Here is a 13,066-nt window from a genome sequence, read left to right as displayed (position 1 = left end):
GTGCATACCAAACCTGCCTTTTGCCCAACTTGTGATTGAACTGGAGAATCTTAGACATCCCATTTTGATTTTTAAAACTCTAAAATGTACCACATACCTTGCCAATTAGTAACAATGCCTACTTACACTGTTTTCAGTTTGAATTTGCATGACTTAATTTTTCATCCATTAGATTTCATGTGCTAAAGGCCTATCAAACATCTTCTCCCTGTATAGGTATATAAAAACTGCACTCAAGCTGCCGCTTAACTTTGTATTCAATAAACTGATTGTGCTGCTGTAGCCTCTTGCATTGTATTTCCTGGACAAGAAGTTAGTCTTGTTGCTCTTCTAAGCCTGCTCCAAATAATCATTTTTGAAGCACAGACGCTATAGTCCAGGAAGTGATATTAGTCACGTTGTCTACAGCAGCCTGTTTACCCTGTCATAGTATCACACTGGAAGCTCATGTTTGGTTTATGTACAGTGGCTCCTATATCCTTAACTGAGCCGCTGTTTTTAAGAATACAGTTCCCTACCTTGTAAATACTATGTTCTCTATTCCTATAGGTAAAGCTCTTTCATTTAACTCTATTAAAACGTGTTTGAGTCACATCACTCTGTAGCAGTGACTTGTCATCCTCATTATTTACTTCTGTATCATGTATGAACTTTTTATCAGTAACTATGATATATTCCAGGTCACTGATTAAAACTGTAAATAGTAGTGGGTTGACAACACATCCTTAGGGGGAAATCACATTAGAAACGACTACCTGTTGATTCCTAGTAACAATTGTTTGGTCAGTGAGCCCCTTCTTTTCCATCACTATTAGGTGTTCCACAGTGATGTACAGGGAGAACATTCTCACTTGCATACAGAACAATAATTATTCTGATAAGTTTATATGGCCAAAGATATTTTTTAAAAAGTGAGTGTAGCGAGAGATAAAAATCTTTCTAAATATTTTAAGGAAAAAATATTAAAAATAAATGTTTAACAAAGCTTAACCCTTATAGTAGAAGAAAGGCAACCAGCACCACCTCTATGAAAGATAAATACCCAAGGAAGTAGCAGAAAGGGATGGGGACATTAAGGATTAATGGGAAGAAGTTTTATAAAGAAACCTTAGTATGGCTTTCAGGATAGACTTCCAAGCAAAAACTCTAAGGAAAGATGTAATAACCACCATAGAGCCTCTGTTACGTTTTAAAGATTGGCTTTGCTGTAGCCACTGGTAGGAAGTTATGGAGTTGTTGCAAGACATCTCCCAGAACCTATTTGTTGTGTGGTGGCTTCTCATACCCACCTTCCCTCAACCATGCTGCAAACAAGCAAGCAACTGGATGCTCTGTTGATCATTCTTGTATCTTCACTGCAGCACTGTAAAGAAGGAGATCAATCAAGCCAAATCTCAGGCAGTTCTGACTGCCAAGGCTACTGACAAAGAAACTGCAGTTTTAGCCAGCTGTCACAGTTACCCTTCCATAGAGCATTCCTGAACTGTCGATAGTCACTAATAAGTAACATTAACTTTGCATATAAACAACTTGTTTACTAAATACTATTAGAGAAGATACTCTGTAGCCGCTTTTGGAACATTCACTTCTGGGACTTAATATAGAATGCAGATAATGTCATCTAAAAAGTTACATTGCTGTGATTTAAGAGAGGATTATGCACAGTTGTGATGACAGTGACATGGTCTATACTTTAGATTTGGAGGATGTCTTGTAAAGGAGAAGAAATGGATTTGTCCCCCTTTTTATTCCCTTTGCTTCTGTTGATATAAAAATCTAGCAAGGAAAAAAGTACAGGCCTCTTCTTCTAAGTAGGGTTTTTTCAACCCTGTTTCCAGTCATCCACAGTATCTTTCTGGAAGAACAGTAATAGCAGGTTTATGCAGACTTCACCTACTTAGTATACTTCCCTTCTCAATATTTATTCAGATTGTTTAAACTATTAACTCCAATGCCTGAAAATTATGCACGAGGGGAAAAAAAAGTATTTTGTTAGAAGTTCACCATTCTCACCCCCTTCCATTATAGGCTCAGAAAGCTTTCATGCCAAGAAGAAGTGCAGTTTTAACCTGTACTAAAGTGTTAGGGTGAAATCCAACCACCACCAAAGTCAACACTGTCAGGATTTCACGCTTGTCCCAAACAAGGCTTTACCATGTGATAGCTGTTGAGCGTAAGTCCTAATGGGGAGCCTAAGTTTGAGTCTACCTTGGGCAGCTACAACTGCCTTGTTCAAGCTCATGTTTTAAACACACCTTTTTCCTCCCAATGAGGGAAAACTCCAATTCTATATCTGAGGTCTCTCACAAAACAAAGAAAAACCAGCTTTGACATTTCTGGTATTTTCAAAGTAAAACACTTTTCAGAGCTTCTTTCATTGTCATAAAGCAGTTCCAAAGAGTCCACAGGACAAACCCCTTTTTCTCTTGCAGGTTACTTTTAAACACTTAGACTTCCTGCAACCATAGGTTCACATCACAGTGAGATCAGTCTAGCCATTCATCTTGCAGGGGCAGATATATCTGGTATTATGCTGTTTACTGTTTTACAGATCTTTCCAGTCCTGTCTGCCTTGGGAGATTATTAGAGATCCCATGGACCTTTTTTGTAAAAGGAGGCATTTGTCCTCATGTCCTTGACCAAAGTATTCTTGTGTCCAGCCTGCTTTTTCTTTGCTACATTTCTATAGTACCAAGTGTACTGTATACACTTGTAAAACATCTGGAATTCCTTCCATATATTGATACAAGAATATGCTTTGTATTTTTCCGTATTCACAATGATTCACAAAATATTACTGTATTAAATATTTTACTAAATATGTAAAATTAAAACATGTTTAAAGTTACTTCCCCAAACCTTTTCAGAAACAAACATGTATCAATACAAAACAGATAGTGAACCATGCTCAGAAGAACATTGTTACCCATTCCATTTCCAACATGAAAACTCCTTTCTAAGCAACTAACATGGTAGCTTTTGTCAGCAAAATTAGTGGGAGAGTTTTATTATTATTTAGCAAGAGATTTTCACACTTGGAGCCCAATTTTGCAGTTCAGAGGATTATTTTAACGAGTAGGTGCTGGTCAATGTTGTAGAGTGGGGCTCAGAAATAATGTTGAAATTACAGAACTGAGCTTTTCTTCAAGTGAATAAAAATAAACCCTGCTAACAATACACTTTTGCCTGAAAGTAAAACCCCTTCATTAACATTAATAGGTTTTTCCTTATGTCACACATTTTAAAGCCTTGCCAGCTGCCAATCATGGGATGATCAGAGTGACCATCAGCATGCGGGGAAGATACAGTACAGCCTGATTACAGTTAGCTTGGACATGGCAACATCCATTGTTGTTTGCTGTAAATGGGAAGTCCTAACATGTTTCAATGCTTTGCACAGTACAAACTGCAATTCCCATTACAGTGAAGCTCTGTGTGTAATTAAATTGTTTTATGGGGTAAACATTACCTCACTAGAGGGCTCCGCTGAAATATGTAAGCAGTCCCTTAGGAGGTGGCTGTTTTTTTAAAACAGGTGGCAGCATAACAGAGGTTTTATCAACCATCAAGGTAGATGATCATTATCCAACGTTTCACAGTACATAGGTATGCTCAAGTCAAACCATTCCTTGTTAAACAGCCATAACTGAGCTCATCCCTTGCTTAGTGCACCACTGCAGAGAGGCAGAAAAGGATGGCACAAATGGGACATTAGACGTACCTATTTGTATGTTCTCCTAGACTATTACAAAGCCCTTTTTGGTTGTTTCTTCCTCATTCTTTGGATGTTTCCTTACAGTTCACAATCTGGGGTCAAGAAGCACTTAGCAGGTGACTGCTGTCAGTCAGACTCTGACCTTTCATTTGATTTAGAAGATTTATGCTTTCTTTTCTTTTTCTTCTTTTTTTCCTTTTTCTTTTTCTCCTTTTTCTTCTTCTTCTTGTGTTTTTCTTTACATTCTGAGGAACTGGAGCTGCCACTACTTCCATCTTCATCTGAAGTAGAGTCTTCCAGCAGTTGCTTCAATTGCTGTATCCTAAATACACAAAAATTAATGTGAAAGAGAATCCTTTCTCCATGGGTGCAGCAGTATGCTGCCCCCCCCGAAAAAAAAAGGGAATGATGTAGTAGACTTGTGAGAACTGGTCACCAGATTCTCTTTTGGGAGGATCCCCGGCTATGCAAATCACTCCCTTCAATGTTCAGTCAGAGTCCAAGTTACGGCTTTGTGAGCTCCCGTTTTCAGCCAGCCATTTGTCCAACTCAAGGGTTTTTCGATCATGTGGGTGGGGTGGTTGATAAGGGGAGGGCCTCTACTACTACCCAGCAAAAGAAGTTATTTGATGTTTTTATATTAATATGTATACAGTGTACTCAGAGGCAACAGCCATCAGTGTGCCCCCATACCAATCTTTATACTACCACTAACTGACATGCAGGGGAATCCGGGATGAATAAATTATGAGGTTCTGTTACAATGATGAAGAGGGGGAAGTCACTAGTATCACTGACATAAAAAGCAGGTTCTCCTTTAGCAAAACAGGTAATTTCTCCGGCAAAAGTCCCCCCTGTTTAGTTCCATACTAAGATGGATTCCTAACAGATAAGGAAAGTGTCCTTACTTGCTTCATTACTTCTATTTGGTACCATCCATTTCAACTTGGCGTGTATTTTTTTTAAACACATGCAACTGGTCACTTGCAACTATACTGAACCCTACCCCTTGAGCTCAAATGTTGATTGGACATTGCTCATCAGTGATGCTTTCCAGTGCAAGGAACAAGAAAGAGAATTAAATGCTGCTGCCCTATTTACTGAATAACGATTTAATAGTAGGAATAAAAGCCACATTTTTCAAACATGGGTACCTAAAGCTAGCTTCCTAAATCCTTACAGAGGTATCTAAATAAAACCAACCTGGTTTTCAGAACTGCTGAGAAATCTCATTGAAGTAAATTGGAGCTGTGAGTGCCCAGCACCTTTAAAAATCAGACTACTTTTACTAAAGACATAAAAAAAATAGATTTAGGAGCCTTCCAGGTTTGAAAATGTTGGCAAAAATGAACATGTCTACTTTTTGAACAGGCCGTTCTAGGAATCATTAAATATAAATCACTTCAATTTATGAGCGAGAAGCAAGTAAAATAATAAGTATTTATTAAGAAGGGACAAATGACATCTCCTCTTCTGTATTAGCTGTTTATTAAAATACAAAGCTTACCATTAAAAATTAACTTTTGTTTGGAGGTGATGAGCTGAACAGTGCGGGAAATTTTGCCCATACAATCTAATTTTCACAGCATAATATCAAATTAAAGTCTTACATTAATTTTTTTTTTATTTACTACAAAGACATACTTACCTCATTTCCTTTTCATGGCGTTTATTTTCCCTTATTACATCATACATAGGGTCTTCATGTGCCTTTGAAAAAGAGGAAATTAAAAGCCCAATATCAGTAAAAGAGACTATCACTGGCACATATATTTATTACGCTTTCCTACCATTAAAATATCCAATCCAACAATAAACGTTTATTCCAATAGAAGGGTCCCAATTAATCCCAAACTCTCAATTCACAATGATGCACTGATATTATTGCAAACCTTTTGATGAATTTGGGCTGATTTTTGACATCAGAAAAGGTTTATGCAACTCTAATCCAAAGACTATGTAGCTGACTGCATAGGGCTCTCCTTGCCCACAACACGTCTCCTCCTACAGCTGAGGACTATCTCCTATAGATGCTCAACTATTATGGTGATATGAGACATAAAATGGTTATAAATAAATTAGAACTTCTGCTGAACTCCTGAAATAATCTTAAATATGCCTCTAACACATTTGAACCTTCCCTCTCCATTGCTTCCTTTTTCAGTCACTGGGGACAACACTGACATCCTGCCTGTGAGTCAGAACCATAACCTGGATATCATCCTCTACTCAGACCTCCCTCTAGGTCCTCATATCCATGCAATGTCTAAATCTTGCAGATCTCTTTTCTCTAAAACATGACATTTCTGATCCAGCCACACAGCTACAACTCTTGTTCAGGCTCTTTTTATCTCATATCTTGATTACTGCAACATCCTTTCCTCTGGCCTTGACAAAGGCAATCTTGCCCCACTAATATCCATTCAGAATGCTGCTGCAAAGATAATTCTCCTAGCTCATTGCTTTGACCATGTCACGTCCCTCCTTGTATCCCTCCACTGGCTCCTTCTTTTTTATTGCTTCAAACATAAGTGGCTTGTCTTCCCTTTCAGGACGTTCTTCCACCCTAATTCTATCATCTCTCATTCACTGGCGTCAGTTCCCATCTCTGATTAGCCCATGATGCAAGCCTCCACTGCCCACTTGTTAAATTTGCAAACAAACACCATAGTCCTTTCTCCCATGCTGCCTCTCATGTTTATGAGATGCTCCCTGTAAACATCTGCAAAACTTCCTCATTATCCTCCTTCAAAACCCTTTTTTTCTGTGATGCCTCAAACAACTTGACCACAGTTAGTACACTGGTGTGCTTAAAACACAGCCTCCCATGTTGAACAATATCATCTCATTGTTTCCTCGTACTCCATCTGTCAGTATTATATCCTCTGTTGTCTCTTGGCTAAGCTTCTGGAGGCATGTGTTTGTACAGCACCAAGCACAATGGGGTATTGGTCTATAAAGAGGATTCCTAGGCCCTATGGTAATAAAAATAATCTTCCAGTTTTTTCTCTACCACTATTTCTATGGTCAAGTGTATTGCAGAGACACCTATACATTAGCATAAAGGAGAATACCTACTAAGCACCAGCACTCAAATCCCATATATGGAAGGCATTTTGTCCGTCCATAGTTAAGGAAGAAGCTAGCTTTCTATTTTAAATTTGATTCCCAACCCCGCCCCTTCCTATTTCTACCTAAACAATCCCCCTGAAATTTTACATACCGTATCTTATCCCAGGATAGAATTTTTCTGTGAAATGTACGCCAAATTACATGGGAGTTTTACAGATAAGGTATTTCTAAAATTTCTGCATCATTCACTCTTTGAACAACTTCCTAACTTTCTTGTGGCTCCTCATAGCTTGGCCTACAAACTCATTTGATGTGAGGTACTCCAAATCTCTTGATGTTACCTGGGCAACTCACCACTGATTATTTGTTAATAGAGTTTTAGTTCATTGATATTTAATCATAAATAACTGATGTTGAAAAGATTAATGAAATATAATGGTTGAAAGTTTCTTGCAGACTTATAATTTATATGCAAATAATTATTATCTTCCTTTTAAAGAGTGGGTTTTCTGCAAATTAGTAATACATTTAATCACATCTGTGTATGAAGAGAGACATTTTTCTCTAATAAGAGGATTATGGTCAGGTTTCAACATCAATATGATACTAGATACAGCGGATAGACCATAACCTAATAGACTTCTTTTCACTAGCAAGATTAGCCATCGTCATTAATGAAAAATACAACCAATACTACAATATTTGTACTTACTACTCTGAATTGTTCCAATTTCTGATTGCCTTTAATAAAGAATGGGCATTCTTTATCTCCTGTTCTGTGTCCATAACGTTTACATCTCCAACCTTTAGTAAAACAGAAGCAAACTGAATCCTTGAGTCAGCTCACAACCGTTTAAAAACATTAATGGAAAACATCTTTACATAGCTGAAGTACAGTAAAGAGAAACAAACCATTAAATTCAGTCTGCAAATCTACAAAAGCCTTCAAGATACTGGCTGCTATTATATCAATATGAAGTCAATATATCTGGAATAGTCACTTATTGCCAAGATTTTTTTGCCTGAAGTCAAAAGATTTATAAAAGAAAAAGGCCCAATGAAATTTGGATGCTTCTTGCCCTTACACTGCATAACTTTGACTTCTTTTCCTAATGGCATCCAGAGTCCTTTAGTTGGGGCATGAGCCAGGAATTCTCGGGCATGTTCATTGCCTGGTACATCAGGAATGCAGTCTTCTGGCTTAGTTTCATCTTCCTATAGAAATGGTAAGCAAAACAAAACCCCTATTTAATTTACCTTTTTTTAAAGCAAATAACCCAAGTGTATAAGTATATGTCATCATTTACTAATGGACCTACTTTCTCCCTTATATTCCCTTCCTCCTTTATATCCATAAAATAACTTCATTCTTTAACCCCTTTTAGTAACATTAACTCATTTTTCTTTTTTGCTGCCCTTAACTTTTCCCTTCAAGCCTGAATATTCTTGCTGAATTGCTTCCCTCCTGTTCCATTTAGTTCAATGATTACATTTCAACTTCTATTGATTTTCTCTTCTTTGTAATTGAATATAGTGATTACAATAGCCTTTATATGCGGCAGTTTTTGTTTAAGTTGCAAACACTAAATTATGACTCTTTGAATCTGGTAAGAGGAATTCCACAAAAGATCACATACTAATTTAATGTGATGTTAATGGCAAGGAGAGAGGGAATCATACAAGGTGGATCTGGTTCCCCAAAAGCCAATGGAAAAACTCCTATTGACTTTAATGAACCCAGGATTCCACCCAGTGTTTACAATTTCTTTTAAACACCAAACATTTATTACAATTTACTAACCTTAATTAGCCCTGGAGGAGGTTTCTCATAGCTGGAAAACAATAAAAATATAGAATCATAGACTCTCAGGGTTGGAAGGGACCTCAGGAGATCATCTAGTCCAACCCCCTGCTCAAAGCAGGACCAATCCCCATTTTTTGCCCCAGATCCCTAAATGGCCCCCTCAAGGATTGAACTCACAATCCTGGGTTTAGCAGGCCAATGCTCAAACCACTGAGTTGTATTAACATTATTTTCTACAACTTCGCATCAGACTTATATACATGGACAAAACAAAGCCGTTCAATGCTATAAAATTAAAAATTTCATATAATTTAAACGTACTTAGCTTAAAGCTTCATTTAATTACACTCCTTAAGAAGTGTAGCAGCCACAGTGCAACACAGAGATGCAAACAGAGTGAAGTGATGCTTGTGGTGTTTCTAAACAGCCAAAAAAAAATGTCTTCTGCAAATCACACAATTCACTCTAATTTGCAAACATGCTTTCATTTTGTGTGTTTGCTTGGAAATGACAACTTCATTATGCTGCTTTCAGAGATGCTTCGTGCATCCAGTTGAGCCCTAGCTGCCAGAAATTCACAACTCTCTCATCTTGAAAGTCTAGCTATGGTAAGGAAAATGACATCTTGCCACTCCATATTTATTTTTTCCAACACTGTGTCATAAGTATGCTCAACTGACAATGTCAAAGCAAGAATTTTCTTACTGCCAGCATTACAAGCTCAACCTAATACAGGATAATCAAACTGTCTCTCTAGTACATTCATCATCACCAATAACTAATCTGAAGACAGCATCAGTGATAGTTTTGTTGATGACTCAGGAGGCTGTTCTGCAGCCATGTTGGATCAGCAGTGTTGACAGTAGAAAGAGAGACTTGTTTTTGTCCATACAGTAGGCAGATATGACTTGGAAGACACCAATGGAGACAATGCACACATGGGTGTTCAATGCCACGGTATCATTTGATCATCTTCTTAACAATAGCAACACTTTAAGCACTGTCTGGAGTAATTCACAATAAGAAATCCCTACTCCCACTGTGAAGGAATTAACATTAAATTATGATTGCAGCCCATGATATTTCCATCCCTCTCAACCCCCTTTTCATAAATTAAGGCACACACACATTTTACAGGTTTCAGAGTGGTAGCCGTGTTAGTCTGTATCAGCAAAAACAACGAGGAGTCCTTGTGGCACCTTAGAGACTAACAATTTTACATATTTTGCAGCATCAGAGGAATCATTCAGCACATCTTAAGTCTTTTACATTGTACATTTTTTCATTCACTCCAAAGGGATCCTGCTGATCATGCTTTGCTGCCAAACTACAGGTCCCACGCTTTCTTTGAAATGACACTTAAAAAACAAACAGGACAGATACAAAGTCAGGGAAGGAGTTGGGGGGAGGACTGGTGACAGAATTTTTTTACCTATCTTCACATGGACAGGTATATAGAGAATGGACAGACTGGCTGCCTTCTGTAAAATGTTCAGAGAAATTGGTGGGCATAGCAACAACAACAAATCCTGGACCTATGTCTATGCAAAATGGGCCATATTTGGAAGGTCACTGCACACAGGGGCCCACTAGAAGACTTGTGCACCGCAGGTGAAACACTGGCTACGTTTCCCACTCTGCTTCAAGTTCCCTGACCCTAAAGAGACCAGAGGCTGCACTACAGCCAACAGTAGCCACACAGTGGTATAGCTCTCACTCTGCCAAGGCCCAAATGTACAACACAAAGTGTGACAATGGCCCAAATTGAGACCATAAAAATATTATTCACACAGCAAAGTTAACAAGCGATGGGTCTGATTCCTCAGTGTAGAGAGCTCTATAGCATCACTTTAATGATTCTGCATTTCTAATGTTTATAACTTTCAACTATAAAAGTGAAGGGACAGATTTTTTGGGGAACTTAGGTAACTTTGGAACGAAGTTGAGTGACATTCCTCAAAAAGAGGAACATATGAGAAGCATTTTCTGGGATAGGTCCCACTGGATTTTGTAAATAAAACTCCTACTCCAGCTTCATACACTGATTATTCCTGGTTACCTTTGTTCCTGACAGTACAAGGTCTTGGGCTGCACATGGGGTTACTTCCAGACAGGATTTTATTGGGAGCACATGAACATTGCTTTTGCAACATGTTTAGAGGTATTTCCATGCAGCTGTAGAGCATGACCCATTGCCTCTAAAAAAAAACCCAAATCAAACTTTTGAAGCACCCCACTGGCAAGGATCAGCCAGAATTCGAAGGGAGCCAGTAGTAGGTGACATAATAAAATGGTCCCACTCCCATAAGTCTGGCCATTCCATCCCCTTTGTAATTTGCATGTATAAAATAAAATCATTGGTGTATTTTAATTAGCTATAAAGGCCTAATACATGAGCTAGCAACAAATGCCGCCCTCAAGTTTCATTCCGGAGTTCCAGCGCCCTCCCGAGGACCCAGTTCAGCAGAGTGTTAGGATTTGTTTGCAAACGCACCGGAGGCGCTCAGATACCAGGGGGATGGGCGAGGGTTTGGGTTCAGCCTGTGACAGAGGCAGGGGCTAGCCGTAAAACGGAGAGCTGCCTGCGGCGCAGGCCCCATCTCTGCAAGGACGGCTCAGCAACGGGTGGGGGCACTGGCGGGCAGCTCCCCAGCCCAGCCAGAGAGGGGCTTGTGACGGGGACTCTCCGTCTGCTCCCCCCCCGCCGAACCCCTTACAAGGACTCCAGGTGCTGGATCTGCTGGATCTGCTGCACCTCCCGCTTCTTCCTCTTCTGCTCGTGCCGCTCCAGCTCCCTGCCGCCGCCGCTGCTGCCCGCCGGGGGCTCGCGCTGGCTCCTGGGCCGCTTGTGGTGGTGGCGGCGGCGCCTCTCGGCGGCGGCCTCCGCCCTCTCCCGCGCCCCCCGCCGCTGCGACATGGGGGCCCCGGGCGCGGGCGGCCCGCGGGAAGGGGAGGCACAGAGCCGAGCAGCAGCAGCGCCGGCGCCTCCCCTCCCCCCGCGGCGGATTTCACTTTCACTTGACTTCCCATCCCCGCCGCCGCTGCGGGCAAAGCAGGGACTTCCTCTGGGCGGCCGGGCCTGGCTAATCCCGGGCAGCGCCCCCTCCTTCTCCAGCGCTCGCGACGGCAGAGGGGCTCCCAGCCCAGGGGCTGCGGCTGCTGCTCTCCGCCGGGCACAGAGCGGCCCTGCTGAGCTCAGCCCCTTGCAAACGGGGCACCGGCTTAAAGGGTTTGTGGGGGGGGGGGGGAATGGTGAAAGCTGCCTGAGGTGGGGGCAAAGGGGAGGCGAGCTATTGCCTCCGCATTAGTTAGGATCAAAGCAACGAGCTAGTGCAGGAGAGCCAGGAGGGGGAGAACTGGCCCCACACAAAAAGCCACGCAGCCCAGTCTGAGGCCCTGCCCCTGCAATCCCAGCTCTGCAGGTGCGACCCAGGAAATTAGGAGCCATAGGTGCTGGAACTAGGGGTGCTGCTGCACCCCCTGGCGTGACGTGGTTTCCATCATACAGAGGGTTTACAGTTTGGTTCAGTGGCTCTCAGCACCCACACTATACAAATTGTTCCAGCATCTCTGTCAGGAGCCCCCTCCTCCGTTCCTTAGGATCAAGTTGGAGATAATGGCTCCCTGCTTATAGTGCCCGTGCTCCTCTCATTTTCTTTTATATTCTTTGGTCTGCTTTATATTTTAAAAGCTATAAAGGCAAGCGACCCCAGCAGAGTTCATAGTAACTAATAACACTTAGCTCTTTTATAGCACTTTTCATCCGCTGTCTCCCAGCATCTTACAGAGGGACACAAGTATCATTATCCACATTTGACATAGGAGGAAACGGAGGCAAAGAGCAGTGAAGTGACTTGCCCCAGTCAGAAGCAAGTCTGTGGTGAAGCCAGGAATACAAAGCAGGGTCCCAAATGGAGGAGGCTCAGGCCAAGCCCAGGCACAGAACTTTGCCACCTCTGTAGCAGTCTGAGTGCAGCAGGTCTGCTGGAGGCAAGGGGACATGTCGGTGCATGCAGGAGAGGGCATGGACACAGGCTAGGGCAGACCTGCATCCCATTACTTTTTCATTCCTGAAAGGCCCTGAGTGTGTGCTGAGGCTTGAAATCCTCCTCTACCACCCCCCAGCCTTTGAATAACCACCTCTCTTCTCTCCCTGTACCAGTGTCCACACCAGTGCAGGCGTGAATCTGCTTCTAGGTTTCCTGATTCCGAGCCCCAGCCATGGCCTGTCCATTGCATCACACTGAGGATAAGGTATAGGCTGGAGCCATGAAGGTTGGATCTAGATCACAACCGTTCCCACAGCCCAAAGTTCTTGGATTTGGGGGAGTGATTGTAAATCAGTGAAATGCAAAAACTAAACAAATGTAAGTAGAGAAAGATGAGGTACCGTTTTAAAGTCATTGCAGTTTTAATAAGGTATTAAATAGGTGTGCTAGATGAGGGGAGCTGTTCATTGATAATTGTTAATAAAA

The 13,066-nt window shown here is 41.3% G+C and overlaps 1 protein-coding gene across 1 annotated transcript; it reads right to left on the bottom strand.

The window, feature by feature from the left end:
- Window positions 1-2,829: 2,829 nt before the first annotated feature.
- RP9 (RP9 pre-mRNA splicing factor) lies at window positions 2,830-11,621 on the bottom strand. Its single transcript, XM_074945376.1, is given in 7 exon segments — window positions 2,830-4,037; window positions 5,364-5,425; window positions 7,500-7,591; window positions 7,873-8,002; window positions 8,589-8,619; window positions 11,309-11,576; window positions 11,579-11,621. Coding segments are annotated over 7 exon segments (822 nt in total). The 3' UTR covers window positions 2,830-3,841.
- Window positions 11,622-13,066: the final 1,445 nt, after the last annotated feature.

Source organism: Natator depressus, chromosome 2 (assembly GCF_965152275.1).
Source record: "Natator depressus isolate rNatDep1 chromosome 2, rNatDep2.hap1, whole genome shotgun sequence".
NCBI lineage: Eukaryota > Metazoa > Chordata > Testudines > Cheloniidae > Natator > Natator depressus.
This window is presented reverse-complemented; position numbering and strand designations above follow the sequence as displayed.